This window comes from Engystomops pustulosus, chromosome 8 (assembly GCF_040894005.1).
Source record: "Engystomops pustulosus chromosome 8, aEngPut4.maternal, whole genome shotgun sequence".
Lineage (NCBI taxonomy): Eukaryota > Metazoa > Chordata > Amphibia > Anura > Leptodactylidae > Engystomops > Engystomops pustulosus.
In genome coordinates, this window is record NC_092418.1 from 110,438,863 (window position 1) to 110,464,311 (window position 25,449).

At 39.6% G+C, this 25,449-nt stretch overlaps 1 protein-coding gene across 6 annotated transcripts in view; it reads left to right on the top strand.

Annotated features, from left to right (window-relative positions):
- The window catches only part of LRP1B (LDL receptor related protein 1B), a 1,123,330-nt gene that overhangs the window by 632,546 nt on the left and 465,335 nt on the right, over positions 1–25,449 (top strand). For all 6 annotated transcript variants that reach the window (XM_072122223.1, XM_072122226.1, XM_072122225.1 and 3 more), the window contains exons 19-20: positions 13,717–13,797; positions 15,792–15,959. In XM_072122223.1, coding sequence (XP_071978324.1) covers positions 13,717–13,797; positions 15,792–15,959 — 249 coding nt within the window. The remainder of the gene's footprint in view (positions 1–13,716; positions 13,798–15,791; positions 15,960–25,449) is intronic.

Sequence of the window (25,449 nt, forward strand, 5' to 3'; positions counted from 1 at the left end):
ATTGATATTTGAATACAGTGCTCATAGCATACTACAGCCATGGAGAGAGCAAAAAGGGTTAACATTCACAGATGTGTAATAAACAGAAGACCAGTCTTTGCCATAGCAACACAAAAGTAACATTGTTACCAAGAGCCACATTACAGCATCTTTACAACCCAATGAGGATTTTATAGCAAATCCAGCTCTGCTTCTACATAAAACCAGCGGACGTTGTTACCAGGACTACTGCAAGGTGCAACATGGACGCCCCCTTTAAGTAACTCTAGCAGTGATGTGTGTGATGTAGAAGCTGCTGCTCTGCAAATAGCTGCAGATAAAAGCAATAAGAAAGACAGAAAACAAGAGACCCCTGACATTTCCAAGTCAGGCACAAAGTGCAGGTTCACAAAGCTGAGCATTACGCTCTGATCCTTCACCACTTGTGTTTTATAGAAGAAAAGTATATTTTTACAAGTGACTTTAGAGGCATTTTGTCTCCACATTTCTCCGGATATCTTAAAGCCTCTGGATTTCTTTTCCTGTGTGAGGATTTCACTTCTCAGTGGGTTCTTATTAGACAATGTATTCTAGCTCCCTTCTCCTTATTCTGTTACTATTAAGATATCATGTAAATTTACTTACAGGCACGGTTATTTACACATCCATAATATATATTTCTTAAGGAATCTGCCTGAAATTAGGCCAGACTTTTGAATGCAACTTAACACTCACTATTATGCTGCTGGAGTCAGTGGGGGTCATTTCCTAAGGATCCGAATTTCGCATACCCAAATTTTTCCGATTTGCGCCGAATTGCCCTGGGTTTTTGGCGCATGCGATCGGATCGGACAGAAATGGGGGGGACAGATTTTGAAAAACTGCGGAATTTAAAAAACGTGTGTCGCAAAATTAATCACTCACATGCACCGGGAATAGGTTGGTGAACTCCGGCGGACCTCGGCACAGCAGCGACACCTGGTGGACATCGGGCGCACGATCTTAGTGAATCACCGGAAGTCCCGAATCCTCGTCGGAGAATGCACCACTGGATAGTGACAGGACCCGGTAAGTAAATGGCCCCCACTGTGTACATACATGACATTACTTATCCTGTACTGATCCTGACTTACATCCTATATTATACCCCAGAGCTGCACTCACTATTCTGCTGCTGGTGCAGTCACTGTGTACATACATGACATTACTTATCATGTACTGATCCTGAGTTACATCCTGTATTATACCCCAGAGCTGCACTCACTATTCTGCTGCTGGTGCAGTCACTGTGTACATACATGACATTACTTATCCTGTACTGATCCTGAGTTACATCCTGTGTTATACCCCAGAGCTGCACTCACTATTCTGCTGCTGGTGCAGTCACTGTGTACATACATGACATTACTTATCCTGTACTGATCCTGAGTTACATCCTGTATTATACTCCAGAGCTGCACTCACTATTCTGCTGCTGGTGCAGTCACTGTGTACATACATGACATTACTTATCCTGTACTGATCCTGAGTTACATCCTGTATTATACTCCAGAGCTGCACTCACTATTCTGCTGCTGGTGCAGTCACTGTGTACATACATGACATTACTTATCCTGTACTGATCCTGAGTTACATCCTGTATTATATCCCAGAGCTGCACTCACTAAACTGCTGCAGGTGCAGTCACTGTGTACATACATGACATTACTTATCCTGTACTGATCCTGAATGACATCCTGTATTATACTCCAGAGCTGCACTCACTATTCTGCTGCTGGTGCAGTCACTGTGTACATACATGACATTACTTATCCTGTACTGATCCTGAGTTACATCCTGTATTATACTCCAGAGCTGCACTCACTATTCTGCTGCTGGTGCAGTCACTGTGTACATACATGACATTACTTATCCTGTACTGATCCTGAGTTACATCCTGTATTATATCCCAGAGCTGCACTCACTAAACTGCTGCAGGTGCAGTCACTGTGTACATACATGACATTACTTATCCTATACTGATCCTGAGTTACATCCTGTATTATACCCCAGAGCTGCACTCACTATTCTGCTGGTGGTGCAGTCACTGTGCACATACATGACATTACTTATCCTGTACTGATCCTGAGTTACATCCTGTATTATACTCCAGAGCTGCACTCACTATTCTGCTGCTGGTGCAGTCACTGTGTACATACATGACATTACTTATCCTGCACTGATCCTCAGCTACATCCTGTATTATACTCCAGAGCTGCACTCATTACTAGTCATCATAACTTCTAACGAAATTCTCTTAACAATAGATGCTCCATATTAAGAGTCCTCTATATTCATTGTACCATAATTCTGACAATGCAATGAGATTTTCAATGTAAAACTAAGTTGATGACACAAGCAGGAAGACATATCTATCCATTTGACGTTCTTAAAACGAATAAGGATAAACCATATAATATAAATATAATATAAAATATTAGAACAATAAGATAAATGAAATCTATTGATATAATAAAAATAAGTCAATATGATATAAATAATGTAATTTTATAGGATTCCATTTAAAATTTATATTTATATTTTTGAAAAATTTTTTTGTAGGAAATAGAGCAGAAAAGTTTCCTTCCAAACTTAGAGAAAGTTCCTTCACTGTGTTCTTATTATTCACTATTAAAATATTGAGAGAGATGAAGCAGCAGCAGCTGACTGCTGATGTGTTATCAGTTATGAGCAAGTTGCTAATGAGGGAGTTCTGTACGTGATTTGTAATTTTCCAAAAAGTTTGGTCTCATCAATTCTCAAACAATAAATAACTCGCTTATGTTTCATCAGCAGATTTTATTACTGCAGCTAAACAAAACATGACAAAAAGAGCCTCATTCCAGACACCCAATTTGCCCTCTATAAACTAAGAAACAGATGCTTAATTATGCAGGTAGATATTCCTAAACTCGCTGACCTTGTGGGAGTCGTCATTATAAAAAATTACCGGCAGCTCGCCAATGTGTCTCGTCAATGATTGCCACTTTGGTGAGAGTCGCGTCTTCAAAGTTACTGTAAGATCCATGATTAAGATGCTAATATGAAGTTATTAGAATTGATAATAATGCCGGAGTCAGGTGATTTTGGTCAATATATTGGAAACAGTTAATAAAAGGTTGATATTTATTTCAAAAAATAATAATTGTAAAAAAATTCTAACCTGGGATGTGTGGACTCAAACGGCACAGTTCAGGTTCTCACGGCACAGTTCACGTTCTTACTGGGTTGGGTCCAGCTTAAACCCACTTCCGGTAACGCCGTGGACCTTTAAATTGAACTGGTGCGTGTGTCTCACCAATTTGATGTAATCAAATTACATGTGTGTCACCAATTCCCATCAATGTCATTGGGAGAGCCAATCCTCATTGACGTCATTGGAAATCCAAAATGGTGGCACACAGCGCACCTGCACAATAGCACTGGTGCGCCAGCATGTGCCATATCTGTTAAAATGCCACCGTTGACTTTGCTGGTCCTTTGCTGGGACTTTGTGGTTCAGGTCTAGGTGCGGAATCCGGGCCCGAACAGGATTTTCTACTTTGGGTGAGGCCGAACTTGCCCGGATGCAACATGAATGTAACCACTCATCCCTATTTGCAACATAATCAAAACGTTGTTTGCAACTCTTTCCACATGATATGCCATCAGAATAGTAGAGGTCTGAGCCTTGGAAGCCGTGCAAGGCATGCTAATTAGCTGATTGGAGGCTTCGATTACTACAACACTGTTCATTTGGTTGTGGCGTCGACCAGTTTCGAAGCTCATTCCCCCTCCAGATTAAATTTTAGGCACATCCCCAACCATATGTATCATGCTGTTCCTTGTTGAAAGGATGATCTACTTACTGACCTTCTTATTCATCAAAACTTTATAGTTCATCAAATGAAATCTGATAAGTCCTCCGCTAGGCTAAAATGTATGATTGAGTTATCTCACAGATTGGTGGAATGTGAGATTGAAAGTCCTGGTGAGCTTTCCTATGAAAATACCAACCCCAATTTGGACCCCTGACGTTTAGACATCTATTCCTCTCCAGCACGATAGGGAATAAATATCTATAATGGCACAACCCATTTATTGACCCTTATACTAAAACTAGAGGTTGGGGGTCAAGTGTCTAGTTAGAAGGACCAAACTGCTAGAACACCCAGCACTTACTAGAGAAAGGGTCTGCATGGTCTGGTATATACAGGATAAAGGAGGTGAATGGAGTGATGGCCAAGCAGCCCACCACCCTTCTATTCACATGGGGTAATGGTAGACCCCCATCCATGTGATCAAGGAGAGGGTCACAGCAGGTAGACCCCCTAGTTATCGCCTATGACTCCCCTCACCACTTCGAACCCTTGTATATGAAGACTGACGTACTGACTATAAAATGTAAACTATAAATATACAATAGTTTAATCATAAAACTTTTTTCTCATATTTCAATTTTTCTAAACCCATTTGGTTCCACAATACGTCTAATTAGCGCATAGCTGCAATATTTGGAGATGGGGAGCCATATTATTTTAATTTGCATACAAGAAAATTGTTAACAGTCTAGCGTACAATTAAGCAATAACTCTTGTAAATTAGTGTTAATTAGCAGCACTAAACACTTAATCACAGAGTGAGAGAACGAGGCTGCGAAAGGTTAGGCAACTCTGGCTCTTAGTGGAAAACAACGTCCTGACACCATATGGCAATATGGATTTTTTTTTTTCCTTTCTTTAGTAGGGATCAATGGATTTTTCCATTTTTAATTAGTTTTTTGTTTTTAGCTATATGTATTTCTTACTTTAACACAAGCCAAGACAAAAAGTAAGGAAAAACGTATCCATAGGTTTAGCTTTTAGGGGGTTAAAGTTACGGCCATTTTGATTAAAGTCACAGTCATCATTGACAGCGTCTTTTCATAAGAGGTGTGTATACCGCTTTACCTCCCGATGCAATCACAGCCATCGGCTAGCCGTATACTTCTTTCTTCACAAACTACCTACAGCAATCAGTTTCTGAGGAAGGTCATATTTTGACTGAAACGTCAAATTGTGTATGTAAATATGAATTACTTATCAGAATAAAGGATCTTTTGCATCATTTTGGAGTGTCAAGTAATTCTTATACAACAGAAAGGAGCGGCATCCTACTTGTGCACTTATGATCTCCAAGGAGTAACATGTATCTCCATTGTATACAGTCATCCTTGTACGGCAGTAACTATATGCTACTTTAACTTCTTAACACTCACTGACGGAGTGCGCCCGATTGATACAGACATGGTGTTTGCTGCATATTGCAGCAAACACCCATTGCTAGCATCCGTAGTTGGTGCTAGCACCAATCATGGGTGGCAACCCTTTGATTGCATTTAAAATATTGCAGTATATGGTAGGAACAATGAGACCATAGAGGATTAAAGTACCCTAGAGCAGTGATGGCAAACCTTTTAGAGGCCGAGTGCCCAAACTACAACAAAGACCCGCTTATTTATCGCAAAGTGCCAACACAGGAATTTAATTTGTGATTTACACTCCCTTCTCTGTCACAGTTTTCATTGATACCAGCACCTGAGGACACCAATAAAGCAGAAAATAGTCCCAGGTACAGCTGTCACTTTAAAATAGCTCTGTGCATAGCAAGTCCTGGGCTGTCTGGGACTGCAGGAAGATACCTGGAGTCATCTCTGGTGATGGCCTGAGTGCCCACAGAAAGGGCTCAGAGTGCCACCTCTGGCACCAGTGCCATAGGTTAGCCATCACTGCCCTAGAGGGTCTAAAAAATAGTAAATTTTTTTAAAAAGTTAAACATTAAAAATTCAAATCACCCCCCTTTCCTTAAAGCTGATATAAAACTAAATAAACAGTAAAAATAAAAACTGTTAAAAACAACCAACATGTTAGATATCGCCCCATCCCAAAATGCCCAAACTATCAAAATATAAAAACGGTTATTGCTGACGATGAACCACATAATGGAAAATAGAGCCAAATATCCGAAAGGCACCATTTAACATAACATAAAACTCAGGTCCGTACCCCAAAGTATTAAAAAGTTATTAGGGTCAGAAGATGGTTAAACAAATTGTTTTAATTTGTCAAAATGTATTAAAACACATTAAAAACCTATATAAATGTTATATCCCCCTTGAGCGTACCGAGCCAAAAAATAAAGTATAAGTATTATTCGGGGCACAAAGTGAAAATCTTAAAAACTGAGCACACAAGAAAGTGACGAAAATACGATTTTTTAACAATTTCAGCACAACATTTCGAAATTTTTTCCAGCTTCCTTGTACAAGGCATGGAATAATAAATCTGAGAAGTAAAATTTTGTCATGCAAAAAAATAAACCCTCACACAGCTCTGTACATGCAAAAATCAAAAGGTTACAGCTTTTTGAATTTGGGGAGCGAAAAATTTGTTAAAAAAGGCTGTGTCCTTCAGGGATGAAAAATTAAGGAAATTCTCATCAATTCAGAAAATCATGTTGAAAAAATTAGCTACCGAACCTTTCATTCAGGACATAATAATAATTTACCTTGGAAAAAAAAATCCCAAAACGAAATTCTATGATCCCTCTTGTGCTGTCCGGTAAATACTTCACACTATGATAAGAAGGCGCCAAACACAACAGATAAATGGGAAATATTCCGGGAAGTCATGTGTTCGGGCGTCCACTCAGTCTAAACTGTCCAGCTAAGTATTATTTAAATTATTAAGAAACATGAAGCTGTTCACGGGACGTAGAATACCTTCGGGGGGAGGGGGGGTGTAAGATTAAAGATTTAAAATGTCTGTATAATGTCAGGGAATGTCAGCCAGGACACAGGGAATTACTGCCATGGTTGAAAGGACAAAACACAAGGGCCGCTCCGATGTGCACCGTTGTTTTCTTGCATGCGGTGACATCAACCGTAAAATAATAAAGTCATGCTGGATACGACTAATAGTACAAGGTCAGCAGGTAGGGACAGAAATGTGTATCAGAGCTGTGGAGATTATGGCAACGAACATAAATTCACAAATATAAAAGCAACAGAAAGGTAGAACAACAATAAAATCATTAAAAAAAAAATAAAAGTAATAATAATATGAAGAAGTCGAATTTTTACTTACGGTATATGATATGTCTTGTTCGGATCCTTCCTGATGATTTTTTTACATTGCTATACATGCGGTCCCCTACTTAAGAACACCTGACGACCCCTAGTTACAGACAGACCCCTCTGCCCACTGTGACCTCTGGTGAAGCTCTCTGGATGCTTTACCATAGTCCCAGACTGCAATGATCAGCTGTAAGGTGTCTGTATTAAAGCTTTATTGATAATTGTTGTTCCATTAACAGCAAAAAAAGTTGACACTCCAATTGTCACTGGGGCAAAAAAATTTTGGTCAGGATCTACAATGATAAAATATACAGTTTTGACTTCCATACAAATTCAACTTTAGAAGAAACCTATGAAACCTATCTTGTACGTAGCCTGTAATTTTCTTATTGTTGTATTTCTATTATTGTATTTACTATACTTCATTGTTTTACCTTTGTGTTACTTTTTACAAGTTCGCTAGTAAAACACTACACTACAACATGGACATGTTTCCTAATTTGGCCAACACCTAAGAGAGCCATTCACTATGCAGCTGCTCCTCTGGACACTCACACACATGCATACTCAGCGTTCATGGTCGTAGAGATGGGAAGACTTACCTACCAAAAAATAAAGGCTGTCGACCCATCATTTGCCTTAAAGGAAGATGAGTGGAAGTTTCACTGGTTTTACGAAAGGTAGACCAAAGATGTATATAATGTCTATTGTACCTTTATTGATACATAACTTTGTACTCATTAGGAAATAACAATAGAAACTTTCCCACCATAGACAGTTCCTGTTTCTAGTAATCTGACTCTTTAGAGACATTTTTGATTTTATGCATAGATTCTCGATGCACTCGTATCCAGGAACGTATCCAGGTTCTATTCACTACCGGTAACGTCTATGATTGGCGCTTGCACCGATTATGTGTGTTAGCTGCTTAAATCTTGCTAGAAAAGTTGCTGACAGCATCTAAATTTACCTGGCAAGTGCTTGCCGATAATTTCATGCCAGCAATGCTGCATGCTGCCATTTTGGGGAGGATCGAGGCCGCCCAATGACATCATGAGGAGCACTGAACATCCCCAAAACGGCAGTGCACATATGCTGCATTGATTTAAATGCTGCCGCAATCGGTGATGAGGGTTTAGCTCGATTCGGGTACAGAATTTCAAGTTTGGGTCTGGCCGAGTTCGCTCGTCAATAGTGGCAATGTATGTTCTGGTCCATATCCTCTTTTCTACATTGTTCAGTGCAACTTATTATCACTTGTCATTGGAAAAGTTTCCAATCACTCCAGTCCACAAATTTCTTGTTAATAGATACAGATACACTGACTGCTCTCTTATCTCCCGTCCTTGATACATTTGCTTTGTCCCAGGCAATCTTCTTCCCAGACACTAGAACCATGAAGAGGGCAACCTGTCCAGGTCAGACCTTAGTCCCACACCTTCTTATGGGCAGACACTCATAACGGCAATGTTTGATCCCTAGCACTTTCGGTTGCATGCACCTGCCATGGGTCAGGGATCCCTGCCGGGAGATAGAACATAGCACCGGGAAGTAGCACTTCCTCCAGGACAAATGAGGTTGTAAGAAACATCTCAGTATAACAGGTCACAGCGTGCGCACAGATCTCCATTTTACTGTACACTGATATATCACATATTATTCCAGTGTCTAAAGTTCAGCCAACTCTGAGATTTCAATCTTCATATCTCCATTTTGATTCTTAATATGGAAGCAAGTTTTTATCCTCAGCACATTATTCTCCTCAAAAGAGGAGTGGGGGACCAAAAATGTAGGGGGCACTGGGAGTATGAGTGTGTATCCTGCTTATCTTGTCCCTTAAGTTTGTAGAGTATGTTGCCAATCACACAATTGCACAAGTTGGTCTTTGATTGGCTCATAAATAGTGAAGAGTGGACACGCTCCCAATCGGGTTTGCTGAGGTTGGCTGAACTTTTAACCAAAAGTTTGTTATGTGTCCCTGAATCCAAACATGGACACCCACTGGTAAACCTGGTGATGGGTACCGGCACCGATCACGGGTTCTAACTCCATTTTCCTTAGGATTGGTGGTTTTGCCAGGTTTTGAAAGCAGTGGACAGTGGATGTGAATCGGACTTCTGGCTGAAGCCTGGTTTCTGAAATGCGTACCTGCAATCAGTAGTGGGTTAAGTGTCCCATGGGCCCTGGGCTGTTCACATGACTAAGGCTGCAAATCAACCTTGTGCCGCAAGGTCCAATCTCCTCCACCTGACAACACCACAGCTACCCATACTATATTCACCCATTTCCCCAATGCTGTACCCCCCCCCCTGTATCCCACCCCCTACCCCGTTGAGTGAAGGTGCATGTTACAGTCTACAATGTTCAGCATGGATCCAAAAATCAGTACTCATAACTGATCACATGGTATTGATCTGTACGTAGAGTCTACAAATGGACGGGCAGGTGGGAGATATTTTGCACCATTTGCGTATCACCTGGTAAAAATTCCACCTTTAAGAACTAAGAATAAAATTTTGCACCGTGCCAGTTCAGCAGGGATGTTATTAATATCACTGTCACTGGCTTAGACTTCTGTTACACTTTTACGATGAACCCTTTAGCTGCAGTAGCCCTGCTGTTATTGAAAGGGTTTTCCATGTTAGGGATATTGACGACAAACCTTCAAAGGGGCAGCTCTCCTTCGCCTCTCCTTGGGCGTTTCTCTTCAGCAGTTACTGCTGCTTCTTCATTTAGCATAAATCCATTGGACCAAAAAAATTGGTTGCAAAATTTTTCACACCCTAAAATAATTTTCAAAAAAAATACAAAAGTAAAACAAATTGTATGCATTACTGTGTGTGTAGTCAAAAAATATGACGTTCTGGCCTTTACAAATGGGAAGGAATCCCTTTAAAGATGGGGACTGAGGCATAAAATTAGTAATGGATTACACACGTGGGAGGTCTCTCATCGTGGGGCAAAATGCGTCAGAATTCAGTGAGAGATTTTACAATTGACGAATAAGACTCATAAATTAGTGTGGGCTGATGAATCACCCGGAATCCATAGGCCTCCATTTAGAACCAGCTTTTACAATCCTGAGTATCTGCTTTATTCTAGATAATAGATGCAGATCTGGAGATAAATACAGAGAGGAAGGCGGTGGATGTGTCACTGCACTCTGTACAGATAGAAGCAGTAACCTCCAGACTCCCCCAACAGGAAGACATTCAGGATACATTCTCTAAACATTATGTAAAGTTTCCAAAATGATAAATTAATAAATGTGTACGAAGTAGATTCAGATGTCTGAGAATTATGAAATTCATATTACGCATCAGTTATGTAAAAATGTGGATCATTGTGCAGGTGGGAGACGCAGGAGTGTAAAATTGTAATAAATCTTAAAACTGAAGCCAATATTCTTTTATCCATATACCTATCTATGTATCTATCTCATATCTATCTATATATGTGTATTTATCTTTATCTATGTAAATCTATCTATCAATTATCTATCTATCTATCTATCTATCTATCTCCTATCTATCTATCTATCTATCTATCTATCTCCTATCTATCTATCTATCTATCTATCTATCTCCTATCTATCTATCTATCTATCTATCTATCTATCTTCTATCTATCTATCTATCTATCTATCTATCTATCTATCTATCTATCTATGTATCTATCTCATATCTATCTATCTATCTATCTATCTCCTATCTATCTATCTATCTATCTCATATCTATCTATCTATCTATCTATCTATCTATCTATCTATCTATCTCCTATCTATCTATCTATCTATCTATCTATCTCCTATCTATCTATCTATCTATCTATCTATCTCCTATCTATCTATCTATCTATCTATCTATCTATCTCCTATCTATCTATCTATCTATCTATCTCCTATCTATCTATCTATCTATCTATGTATCTATCTCATATCTATCTATCTATCTATCTATCTATCTATCTATCTATCTATCTCCTATCTATCTATCTATCTATCTATCTATCTATCTATCTCATATCTATCTATCTATCTATCTATCTATCTATCTATCTATCTATCTATCTCCTATCTATCTATCTATCTATCTATCTCCTATCTATCTATCTATCTATCTCCTATCTATCTATCTATCTATCTATCTATGTATCTATCTCATATCTATCTATCTATCTATCTATCTCCTATCTATCTATCTATCTATCTATCTATCTATCTATCTATCTCCTATCTATCTATCTATCTATCTATCTATCTATCTATCTATATACAAAAATAAAAAGTAGGCGGCACTCCAATTTTTGTGGGGATAAATAAAGTGTTTTTTTATTCCCAAGCTGCTACGTTTCAGCCTCGTCCGAAGCCTTTCTCAACCACTTTATTTATCCCCACAAAAATTGGAGTGCCGCCTACTTTTTATTTTTGTATATGGACTGTGGGACCTAGCCGGCCCGTTAGAGCGTGCACCCTTATACATTTATTATGCAGTGCCGCTGTGAACTTTTTTTCGTTTTCTATCTATCTATCTATCTCCTATCTATCTATCTCCTATCTATCTATCTATCTATCTATCTATCTATCTATCTATCTATCTATCTCATATCTATCTATCTATCTATCTATCCATCTATCATCTATCTATCTCATATCTATCTATCTCATATCTATCTATCTATCTATCTATCTATCTATCTATCTATCTCCTATCTATCTATCTATCTATCTATCTATCTATCTATCTATCTATCTATCTCCTATCTATCTATCTATCTATCTATCTATTATCTATCTATCTCATATCTATCTATCTATCTATCTATCTATCTCCTATCTATCTATCTATCTACCCCCTTTAAATCTAGCGTGACACACGCAAATAACCTTAAGGTGCCGATCGCACCGTATTGTTTGGTTCTGGAAACAAATATGCCCTCCAAAGTGCCATTTGACCTTCTCACACTAAGCGTGACACACGCAAATTACTTTAAGGTGCCGATCGCACCGCATTGCCCGGCTTCAGTAACATAAGTGCTGGCATTCGGTTCCCTAGGTAACGAACTCACAGTACTTCCGGTCATGCGCATTATGCCCTCTATGGCTTGCGCTCCACGGATGCGTGTCACACATGGAAGTGATCGGCGCGCTTGCAGGTTAGCTATCTATCCATTTATTTTTTCGCAGCAAGTGGAAATGATGGTGAGAACCCGTAACCTCTTTTTACTATGTGTAATTGTAATTTGTTCGTCCTGCTACACTGCACTGGGCACTTTAAACTGCACAGATTTAACCATACTGCAATCTAATTGTATGAATTGTATTTTAGCACTTGCACTTTCATGATGTACATATTAATCTATTGTTTTGTAGACATTTCATGCATATTGCTTCTGAGTATGCTAACGCCATATGCTAATGAGGGGGTGGGTGCTATGTAATCATGTGACCACTATGTTTGGTATATATGTGAGCTCCACTGTTTTCACTTTGCTTGAGAAAGGCTCTTTGGAGCCGAAACGTCGCTGCTTCTGTACTTCATTGTACCCTAACATGGAATAAAGAACACCCGTTTTTTCACTATATTTGGAGTGCTGCCTACTTTCAATTACCTATCTATCTATCCATCTATCATCTATCTATCTCATATCTATCTATCTCATATCTATCTATCTCCTATCTATCTATCTATCTATCTATTATCTATCTATCTCATATCTATCTATCTATCTATCTATCTATCTATCTATCTATCTATCTCCTATCTATCTATCTTCTATCTATCTATTTATCTATCTATCTATCTATCTATCTATCTATCTATCTATCTATCTATCTCCTATCTATCTATCTATCTATCTATCTATCTATCTATCTATTATCTATCTATATATCAATATAACTCATATCTATCTATCTATCTATCTATCTATCTATCTCCTATCTATCTATCTATCTATCTATCTATCTATCTATCTATCTATCTATCTATCTCATATCTATCTATCTCCTATTTATCTATCTATCTATCTATCTATCTATCTATCTATCTATCTTTGTATATTTATCTTTATCTATGTTTATCTCTCTATCTTAAACAAAAAAGGGGAACACTCCAAAAAATGGAGTGCTTGTTATTTTATGTTTTATTACTAGTGGACCTGTTGGATTGTGTCTTGGGATAGCATGCACCGTTCCTATTGCTGTGCTGTTTTCTTCTACCTATCATGTATCTATCATACGTTGTCAGCATAAGATGGTGTCCGCGCACCTCGACCCCCCGTTAGATCCCAGTGGGCGGCAGCAAAGGGCAACACTGCACGTCTGGGGCATTTCTACACCAATCAGACACGGGCGAGGGACAGAAACGTCACCTCCCTGACACTTCCCCCCACCCAATCGGCATAGAGGGCTGAGAAATCACGGCTTGTGCACATGTCTTCAGGCATATAGGCCGTGATAAATGCCCTGATATATGTACTAACAGTAACATTACAGAAAGAAACAGAATTCCTTCTGAGAAGCTGATAATTAGGATGTGTTTTATTATCACGGGATAAGAAGCTTCTATTATTCTCCAGTGAATATTTTCTATTTTTTTCCTAGAACTTCAGACCTGCGATCCTGTGACGCAGTTTGTTTGTGGAAACGGTCGATGTGTTAGTCACAAATGGGTCTGTGATTCAGGTAAGTGCCGGCACATTCCCATATGTGTCGTGTATGTAATTATCTGTCTGTCTACTGCATCTAACATTATTTTACCATGACTTCTCATGTCTGCCTGTTCAGTTATCCACTAATCTACCTATTTTCTCTCTATCTAATGTCAGTTGTCCTTTTTATCTATTACTTTAAAAAATATACATATCTACAGTATGTCCACAGAACTCTTCAACTTTTTCACTTTATTTTTGGTGCGATGCACCCCCTCCCCAACTTTATTGGATGTGTTGCCTGGATTCTCTTTGTTTGCTATCTATCTATGTATATCCTATCCATTTATCTAAGTGTCTCCATCTATACACACACACATATATATATATATATATATATATATATATATATATATATACTCGAGTATAAGCCTAGTTTTTCAGCCCAAAAAAATGTGCTGAAACCCCAAACTCGGCTTATAGTCGAGTAAAAAATATATAGGTTTTACCAGGTTAGGGGCCTTGGCTTATACTTGGGTCGACTTATACTTGAGTATATACAATATATATATATATGCAAAAACAGCACTCCAAGTGATCAATTCTGAAAAAGTCAAGTGGATTTGTTCCCTAATAGCAGTGACTTTTGGCTCCAGGTGAGAGCCTTCCTCGAGCTAAATACTTATGGTCACAACCGCATATATACAGTACCCCAGGTGAGAAGCATCACATGATGCAAACCCCACCCCTTTCTATACAAAAAGTGCTAAGGTGCTGTCGCTGTCAAAGTGATAGAATAATTTCATCATTGTGATATACCCCATCCATAAAGTTAACATAAACAATACATACATAGTAAAGTGCATTGGATATTAAAAAAAAAAACCTCATGATTATAAGAGGAAATTGCAGCCTATTATAGTGAATATTCAGTGTCATAATCACATACATTTAATAACTCACGTAAGTTAAAAACATACCCCCACCGGGTGATGGACGTGTTTCCTTGTAATAATAAAGACAATTTCTGTCCACAAATAAATAAGCAATATCAGACAAGCGTGAACCGCAGGCTGGAAATACATTGGGGCACATTTACTTACCCGGTCCAGTCGCGATCCAGCTGCGCATTCTCTGACGTGGATTCAGGTTCTGCCGGCATTCAACTAAGGTCGTGCTCCCGATATCCAGCAGGTGTCGCTGCTGTGCCGAAGTCCGCCGGAGTTCACCTTCTTCGTCCCGGTGCATGTAAGTGCTGATCTTGCGACACAATTTTTTTTTTTAATTGCTTGGTTTTTCCGAACCCGTCTGGTTGTCCGACGGCCACGCTCCCGATTTCTGTCGCGTGAAAGCCAGCAGCGATGCGCCACAATCCGATCGCGTGTGCCAAAATCCCGGGGCAATTCAGTGCAAATCGGAAATATTCGGGAAACCCGACGAAAGTGCGCAATTCGGACCCTTAGCAAATGAGCCCCATTGTGCGCATGTGCCACACCACTACATACAACTCAATGGGTGCAGTGCATTGACTCTTTATTGGATAGAAAGATGTCATGTTTTACATAAATAAATTAGAGGCATCACATATCAAAAGGAAGGAAAAAGATGGTAAAGACAAAATAGAAATAAAAACGGAAGGAAATAAAAATGAAATAGTCATAATTACTCAAACCACAGGAAGGCCATAACATGAGGTGTATAAAATAGGTTATCTAAAAGTCATTGCATTAATATAGACCTACATGTGGTCCAAAAACCTAATAATATAAGTATGGCTATTATGGAATAACCCCTAACAAGGGAAGCACAAGATCATAGGACAGTACAAAGGTCTACAATGCCAAAATATGGGAGGTGTGCCTAATAATTACATTCCCGGAAATACATGATGTAAAGTTGCACTGAAGTGACAATATATACATAATATATTTATCATTTCACGTCTATCTTTCTACCCATCTATCTGTCTATTTATTCTCCATGTGAATATCTTTCGATCCATGACCCCTGCCCTGTCCTCGCCTGCAGATGATGACTGTGGGGATGGCAGTGATGAGCGGCAGTGCCTGGTTTCATGCTCTGACAAGCAGTACAGATGTTCCAGTGACCGCTGTATTCCCGTGCACTGGGTGTGTGATGGAGACAATGATTGTGAGGACTCCAGTGACGAGACGCACCCCAACTGCTCCAGATCAGGTTTGTGTCCTCCGAGAAATCTATTACTGTAATAAACAGATTGTTGGCACCGTATGTCACCTGCGAGATTATAGCCTCGTAGACTCATGGAAAATCCACCACTGTGCTCTGATCTTTACTATTTTATCTGTTATGCTTTGATAAATTCAGGAGAAAATCGTTCTCAAACAATCCACATGCGTCCTGTCATGTATTTTTATCAACCTGCTTCTGACAAATGAACATTGATCCATCACCCATAAGAGGACATGTGACTATCCTTATCCTGCCACCATCCCTTTTACCATGTGTTCCATCTGAGATCACACTTCTCCTGACACATGTAAAAACACTTACACAAAACCTCTATATGTGGGTAAGTCCCTTCCACTTACTTAAGCTACATTCACACTGCCATATGGGGGACGTATATATGGCCAACGTATATACGGCCAATATACGTCCACCATAGACGGCAATGAGCGTGCGGCACCGTACCGCTCCATACCCCATAGAAAGATAGAAAGACATGTCCTATATTTCTCCGTAGTATGGCGCCGTGCGCCAAATGTTCCTGTGGAGAGGGGAGGAGGTGAGCTCCCTGCGTCCCCACGCCGCCGCCGTTGCCCGTCGTGCTACGGTATTGTGGGCACCGGCCGTCTGAATGTAGCCTTAGGCTTGTTCGCCTTCATGCCTATTTTTATTCTTCCTATATGCTGTACGCTAAACCATACATTTTTTACCAATATACCGACTTCCTGCGTCCAGCTGGGGATTTCTTTGCCTTGAATCCTTCCACTTACAAGTATGGATCACTCCTTTCCTTCTGCTGCCATCATCCACGTCACCTGTGAGATATCTATCAGAGATCACACTTCTCCTGATACATGCAAAACCAAACTGACATTATATTTCTTGTCACTTTCTTATACAAAATCATCAATGTCATTTTCTCTTCATTTATTAATTTATTTGATCAGTTTTACTGTACTTCTGATTCTTAATTCTGTAACATTTATCAATATAAGTGGATATGTCACTGGGAATCTGGGAATCAAGCAGGGAAAGATGCATGTGGTTGTGGATAGGCAGATAAAAAGAAAGGTATGTAATAAAGGATGGAAGAAGTAAAGAAGGGAAAAGAGAAGGAAGGAAGGAAAAGAGGGTAGGAAGGATGGAAGGAAGGGAACAGAGAAAGGAAAGAATGAAAGAAAGAAAAGAACTGGAAAAGGGAAGTAAGGATAGAAGGAAGAAAGGTGGGAAGGAACGGAAAGATGGATTGGAAGGAAGGGAACAGAGAAAGGAAAGAAAGAAAAAAAGAATGAAGGAATGGGAGAATGGAGGAAGAAAGGAAAAAAGAACAGGAAGAAATAAAGAAAATGAAGAAAGGGATAGAAGGGAAGGAAGGAAGAAAGGTAGGAGGGAAAGAGAGAGGGAGGGAGAAAGGAAAGATCAGACAGAAGAAAAGAGAAAGGAGAGAAAGAGAGGAAAGAAAACTATTGGAAGCAAAAAAAAAAAAAAAATAATGTTAGAAAGATAAGGAAGGAGTAGGAGGATAGCAGGAAGGTATTGTTAGAAAATGTAATGACATTTCATGTATTATAATTGATACAAATATTTTATTAATTTACTACACAATAGAATGATAGGTACAGTATTTTGAAGTAGAATTCAGAATTTAAAGGTCAATTAGTAAAGTTTCTGCTTTGATGTTATCTGCCTGGCCATGTGCAGTTATATGGAACTAAATGGACATTGCATAGATCCAGCTATTATCAAGCTAATATATATATATATATTTATAGTGAAAAATATTGTCCTTTTCCTGGTTCATAGCCTGTAATTACCTGATCACCTTCTACCTGATTTCTATCCGTCGCCTCATTACAATAAATCAATACTGTACTCCGCAGGACATAAAATAGGAGTTCATGGAGGACAATATTTTTGGGTGCCGTGTATCCAAGTTCAAGAAATTTCCTTGAGTCGAGTGACATAAAATTTTAGAGGACGCAGTTTTTCAGATAACAGAACTATATCTCCGTACACTGGATGCAATATCACACATTAACACAGTTTATAACAACATAAAATACTATTGAGAGAAACGGCTTTTTATGATCATCCGTAAATCCATCTCTTTTTATTTTCCAGCTTTTGATGTAGACTAAGAAGCCAAAAAACTTCAGTCTAAAGTCTGTTTATGTGTCATCTAAATCCACAGTGTCACTTCTGATGTACATTTATACCCAAAGTAACTGCGTAGTTAGATGAGTATGACTTACATTAAAGAATTTTAACCCATTCCCTTCCTTTATTTGCCTTTTTTAATGCCACTCATAGCAAATTCGACATCCCTTCAAATCCCTAAAGAGCTCCAGGCTCTTTAGTATTATAGTCATACAAGAATATGGGGCTGTCATTGGAAGTTATGGATGCACTACAGGGAATTAGGACATAAGCAATATTGGGGCTCATGAGACATGTCCCAGTGCTGTAATCTAAAAAGATCATTCATCAACAAACCCTTCCTGACCAAGGTATTCTTTGGTCCATATGAAGGCTGGATAAAATGTAAATTTTCACTTTGGTCCTTTCTGAGTTCAGTGGGGCTCATTTAATAAGAGCTTCCCGACATTTTACGTTTTGCGTCGAATTCCGACGGGATTTTGGCGCACGCGCCGGCTTTCACGAGACGGAAATTGTAAAGTGTGGCAATTGGAAAACCCAACGGATTCGGAAAAACCACAAAATTTAAAAACCAAATTGTGGCGCAAAATCAATCACTCACATGCACCCGGAATAGGTTGGTGAACTCTGGCGGATCTCGGCACAGCAGTGACACCTGGTGGACATCGGGCGCACGACCTTAGTTAATCGCCGGAAGACCCGAATCTTCGTCGGAGAACGTGCCACTGGATCGTGACAGGACTGGGTAAGTAAATGATCCCCAGTGTCCTTTTTGAGAGAAACCTTAGCAATGAGCAGGTGATGCCTATGGGTGTCTACCTCTTTTACATTTTTTCTTTTGAATTTTTCTGTGACCAAGGTGTGAAGAATATATTTTTTTTTCGGAAGTAGGGTTGAGCAGATCCAAACTGCAATGTTCAGGTGCATGCCGCACATTACGGGTCCACATCCCTAAACCTGGACTTTTGCCGTAAATTTGGGAATATGTTAGCTATTCAGGCTCACCCCCACTGGAATCACCAACGATCGGTGCTGGCATTTAACCGTTAAAGCATGCACACCACCATTATACATTGATTTGTTCAAAGTTTGGCTGAATTTAGAGAAACCAAATCTCGAATGGGTCTTGTCATCACTTGTCCCAAGTAAGTAAAACCCTACATGTCCCTCTCCCTGTTCATGGAAGAGTTTGCATTGGTCCCTATCGTGAAAGCACAAGCAATATGTCAAAGGCAGAAGACCTTCTTAAAGACAGTCTATAACTGGTCACAAATTTTATCTGGTACAGTTTGACGAGTAGCGGATCTCCATTGAAGTCCTTAGATTTGGCAGTGGCTCCAGCTGCTCAGGAACATGTTTTACATGGTGATAGTAATTTAGCTTGTGCTGGCATATTGCATCGGCATTATTTGTTGAGGCTCAAACTCTTGTGATCTTCACTATCTCTCAGAATTAAGGAGATAAGTTACAGCTGAGATTCATATGAATAGGGCTCATTGCAGCTCGGTGAACCTCCTGCCAAGTAGGGAAAACTTGGAGGTCAATGGGGTCTCAGAAGTTGGACCTTCACCAATCATTAAGTGATAGCATAACCTTTTTTCCACTTTAACAGTTGAGCCAAAGGTTTGTGTTTAGTTTTTTTTAACCGGTTTTTAAAACCTACAGCAAGTGTGGATCATAACTGACCACATTTGACAGATGTGACTTCTACTATTTTATACAATACAATAGACTTTACATTAACCTTGTATCCATTTCAAGGTTCCATCTGAAGACATTTCTGCATTGTGTTCATCTCAACATTGTTTTCAATGGAATGTAAGATGATGAAGGGTTGAAAATATTGTGCCCTGTGGCAAGGCTCAGGAATAGGCTGGAGATTCAGTAATTTTTTCTGATATTTGCGTATGACAATAGATGTTCTTCTATTATGAATGCATTGAACATTTAAAGGAATTTTATGTATGTTAAGTGTCCACAAACCATTGTAGTGTGTATGTTCTTCATAGTTCTGCTGGCCTTCAAGTTGTTGCTTCACCAGGTTTAGTTAGAGGAATCCTATGACTCTACCTTCTTCATCATACTAGACAACGTTGTATGTCAAGGTCATATTTGGCACTTTAGCTCTTGTTGTAATGATGAATTCTAGGTCTTGCTGTTTCTATGTTAGGGCAATGTTTTTATCATTGTTGGTATGTTTGACAATGGAAATCATATGCTGTTTTCTGGTCGTCAACTAATAATAAAGACATTTGATTGTAAAGTGCTGTATCTGAAAGACAAACGTAAGTTGAGCTTTACACTATACCTTTATGAAAGCCATTAGCCATAAAGTCGGAATAAGGAATTTTGGTTTATGGGGTTTCCCCACAAATCAAAGTTAGGGTCTAACTTACTGATCGTGGGGGTCTCAGTGGTGAGACCCCAACAGATCACGAGAACAAGGCGTTTGATGGTGGTCAGCTTCATAGAGATGAATGGAGCAGAACGGTCATGCGTATGTTTCATTACTCTCCCAGAGCGACAAGGGGCGATGAAGGGTCCAACTGGTGTAATTGGGACTCCTTCTGACCCTCTTTTTCGTGATTTGTGGATGTCTCATCACTGAGACCCTCACCAATCACCAAGTTAGGACCTTTCCCCAGGTTGATCAATGACATTTGTAGCTGCTCTTGTCCAATTTCTACACTAATAAAATTCTTAGTCAAGGTTCACTAAGCCCAATCTGCAATGTTTGGGTCCATGCTGAACTATGTGAACCCGTGTAAGTGTACCCAAGTAAGCGACGGCACTCACCCAGCTGCTGACCATCAACCAGATTTTCATCTTAACAACAAGTAAGAAAGCGTGTCTTAATCAGTGCTGTCATACCAACATTATCATGATCAGTTGAGCTTCAAGAGGTTGGACAGTCTCAGTTTACCAGTTAAAAGATCACATTTGTTTTTGAAGCCGAATCCAGGTGTAGTTCATAAAGGAGGAGAATATACAAAAGAAAAATGGGAATCCTCCTTCAATCCACTCCTGATAATGACTTAAAAATACATTAAAAAACTCTGAATGTCCACGACCAGCCTCCGAAATGAAGATCATTTTGAAGCCAAAAAATGTAGGACTTTCACAATAGTCTCCACAGAACCCTTGTGTCCATTTGAAGGTTTCATAATGTGGCAAGCTGAAATATCATTATTGTGATCCTCTGCTCATAGAATACAAGACAATGAAGTGTTGCGCTTGAATATTCTGCCATATGCCCATACTCGGTAAAAGGCTGGAGATGTAGAGTTTCTTTTATTATGTTTGTTAATGACAATTGACATTCTAAAAGCAAAATATTGAAAATTTAAAGCACAACCACATATGTTGAGTAACAAAGCATTGAAGCACTTGTGGTGATCATCAGGACTGTTGGCCTTCACGTTGTTGTTCTAGAACATTTGGGTAAAGAAATGTGAAGCGCTCAACTACCACCTCCATTATTGTAGGCACCATTGTATGTCAAGGACATCCATTCCACTTGTTGCAGAGATGAATACTACATCCTGCTGTTTCTCTGCTATGTCACTGCCACTGGTAATGGACAAATTCTGTGGCTTTTTGGCCATCAATTTCTAATAAAGACGTTTCATTATTATGTATTGTATTTAAAATGTTAATGTAAGGTTACCTCCCAAACAACAGCTCTTAAACAAGAAAGGGGAACGCAAGTAGAGAATTCTGATTCTACAAAAATGGAAAATAAATGGTTTTAAGCTTTCGGAATTGTATTACTGTTAAAGGTACACAAAAATCTGATTTAACCCCTCAGGACGTAGCCAGTTTATAGCATAAGGCTCAGCCCCATTTTTAGTATCTTTGGAAGAAGCAAAAGGTTTTGGAGCTATGTGCGGGCGCGCTATTAACCAAATTTGGAGATGAAAGATTATAAGTAAATACAGGCTGAGAGTGAGACTAATTATGTGTATTTTATTACAGCGGTAAAACAGTCCAATGGCAACGCGTTTTGGGATAAAATCCCTTCGTCAGACCATAACTGGAATACATGATAAAAAATAAATTAAAAATAATAATAATTAATAGAAATGAATAATAAAAGTGATGGTAGTATACATTGGGCCACATGTATCACTCGATTTTTCTGATATTTTTGAGCCTTTTCATTCAGGCGCACTGTTTTTGCGCCATTTTTGCGACTAAACTCCAAACTAGCCACGCAGCTTTCCCTCATCTATCTTACCAATCCAGATGTTTTGCTGCGCCTAATGATATTCATCACTTGCCACGTTTTCATTTAGGCGCAAAAACGGTGCAAAAACAATCCAGCCCTAAGGTGGCGTTAACTGAGAAGAAAGCACTGAGCCCCTTTGCAGAACAGCTCATTTCTAGCAGCAAAGCTCAACCAGACACTAGAACAGATAATAGACACATTGGGGGTCATTTACTAAGGGCGCGATTCGTGTTTTCCCGAAGTGTTACTCGATTATTTCCGATTTGCGCCGATTCTCCCTGAATTGCCCCAGGATTTTGGCGCATCGCCGCTGGCATGCACGTGACGGTAATCGGGGGGCATGGGCGGACGAAAACCCGACGAATTCGGAAAAAACGCCACATTTAAAACAAAAAAATCTGTTGCGGAGCTTGCACTTACCTTCACTCAGCCCGAGCCGGTGAACTCCAGCGCGTTCCGATGCTTTTCAGCACAGCAGCGCCACCTGGTGGACGGCGGAGGAACTACCTTAATAAATTCCGGCCGGACCCGAATCCAGCGCAGAGAATGCGCCGCTGGATCGCGAATGGATCGGGTAAGTAAATCTGCCCCATTATATACACTACAGACAGGAGCTGCAGACTCTATTTACAGTTCATCACCTTCTATTTACATATCATTCTGCAGAATCCTGAGCTCACAGCAAAAGAGAAGAGAACTTTGCAGAAGTTAGCAGAAGTTTGCAGAAACTACAGACAAGTGTCCCCCATGTAATTCTGCGCAGTGTCTGAGGGGGATATTGTGCAGAATTACAGGGGTGCAGCAGAAGACCAGCACTGGGGGATCCTCTCCAGGAGAAGCCCCTGCTGAGGAGGTCACTGGGTGCTGGGTGTCACACACCTGGGTGCTGCTGAGGAGATGACTGGGTGCAGGGTGTCACACACCTGGGTGCTGCTGTGAGGGTTATCTTCATTCTGGGCTGTGGGAGAAGCAGAGCGGAGCTTGTAGCAGGAGCACATGTAACTTCCTGTATCTAACATTGCGCCAAAATTGCGCCTAAACTGTTTTAAAGTAAAGTGATTAATAAGAGGCAGGAAATTACCTTATCACAGATTGGGATGATTCTGGCAAAACAGTGCGCCAGAATTTAGGCGCAACTACTACACTTAGGTGCACAAAAGTGATAAAAGTGATACTTAGTTATAAAACAAATGGTATGTATAGATAAAAAACTACATGACAGGACTTATTCAATAAGATGGATACAGATACTTGAAAGGATTGAAAGCACATAAAAATACATATGTATTTTTTTAAATACTGCATTGTGTATTTTAATGTCATGTGACTTTCAAATCAGACATCGGTTTTCCATATTTTCAAGGAGATTTCAGAATTTTTCGGGGATCATTATTGTTTTTAATGAAATTTGCTGTATAAAATATAAGAAAACCCCTATATATCAGACCATTTTTAAATCTGCACCCCTCAAAATATCAGAAACAGCTTTTAGAAAGATTGTTGAGATCTTTATAGTAATTAAAACACATGGAGGTGAAATTAAGAATGGTCCAACTTTGTCAGTAACAGTCATTTAGCCCTAAAATGTAAGCATTCACAAAAGATAGTGGGGGTCATTTACTAAGGGCCCGATTTGTGTTTTCCCGATGTGTTCCACGAATATTTTTCTGCCGATTGTACCTGAATTGCCCCGGGATTTTGGCGCACGCGATCGGATTGTGCCGCATCGGCGCTGGCATGCACGCGACGGAAATCGGGGGGCGTGGCCGAAAAAAAACCCGACGTATTCGGAAAAACCGCCGCATTGAAAAACCGAAAATGTGTTGCTTGGGAAGCGCTTACCTTCACCTGGTCCAGCTAGGTGTATTCCGGCGCGTTCAGATGATTTTCAGCGCAGCAGCGCCACCTGGTGGATGGCGGAGGAACTACCTTCATAAATCCCGTCCGGACCCGAATCCTGTTCAGAGAACGCGCCGCTGGATCGAGAATGGGCCGGGTAAGTAAATCTGCCCCAATAAGAGAAAACCCATCTTAAAATTTGTTATGCAATTTCTCCCGAGTACAGCGACCCCCTACATGTGGCCGTTACAGGTTGAAGGGGCACACATCGAGGCACATAAAAGGAAGTAGGGCCAGTTTTGCCTTATAAAAATTCAGTGGTTTCCAGTTGGGCTTTGGCCGCACTTTTTTGAGCTACAAAATATTTGTTTTCCGTTAATGTTGCCCTGCGAGGGCTTATTATTTCCAGGATTAGATGTATTTTTCAGTGGTAATATTCTGAGGAGGTTATGCCCTATTACTAAAAATGTATTATCTTTATTTTGTTGAGGGTTGTAGAAAAAAACATAAATTCTGTAATTGATTTTAGACTTGGTGTTTGGTGTTTTTGGTGTTCACAATATAGCCTAAGTAACATGTAACATGTAAATTTCACTAATTTTTAACAATAAAACTTAATTTGGGGAAAAAAAGATCTATAATTTTTGCATCACCATTTTCATCCCCAATGTAGTATAATTCTTTTCATATTCGGTCTATATAGCTGGATGAGAGCTTCATTGTATCACTTTGTACTGCCTTTTATGTGGCAAAATAGGGTTTTTTATTATTATTTTTATTTTTACGGCATTCATGGTGCGGGTTTAATAATGATTTTGTTTTATTGTACAAGTCATTATGGATGTGGTGATACCACATATGTGGGATTGGTAAGGTTTTTACTTTATGTTTTTTTTATTATTATGCTTTTTTAATTTTATATTATTTTACAGACAGGACCTTACAGACATTTACTATGGACAACCCTCAGGGTTTAGCTTAGACTCCAGGGTTGCCATAACAAATATCAGCAGCCCCCCCAAAAAAACACTGCAAGGGCACCCATCGAGCAGGGAATCTCCCTGCAGTCATTTAAATGCCTCAGTTGCAACATATGAATGTCAAAGGGGGGGGGGGGGGAAGTACCATTTTCTAGAGGATTGTTGCTTCCTGTAAATGGTGATGTGCTAGCTGCATTTGAAGAGCTAACAGCTGTGTGCCAGCACAGATTGCGGGTGTTATTGGCAAGAAGTGAGCCCAAACACTGAACCTGAA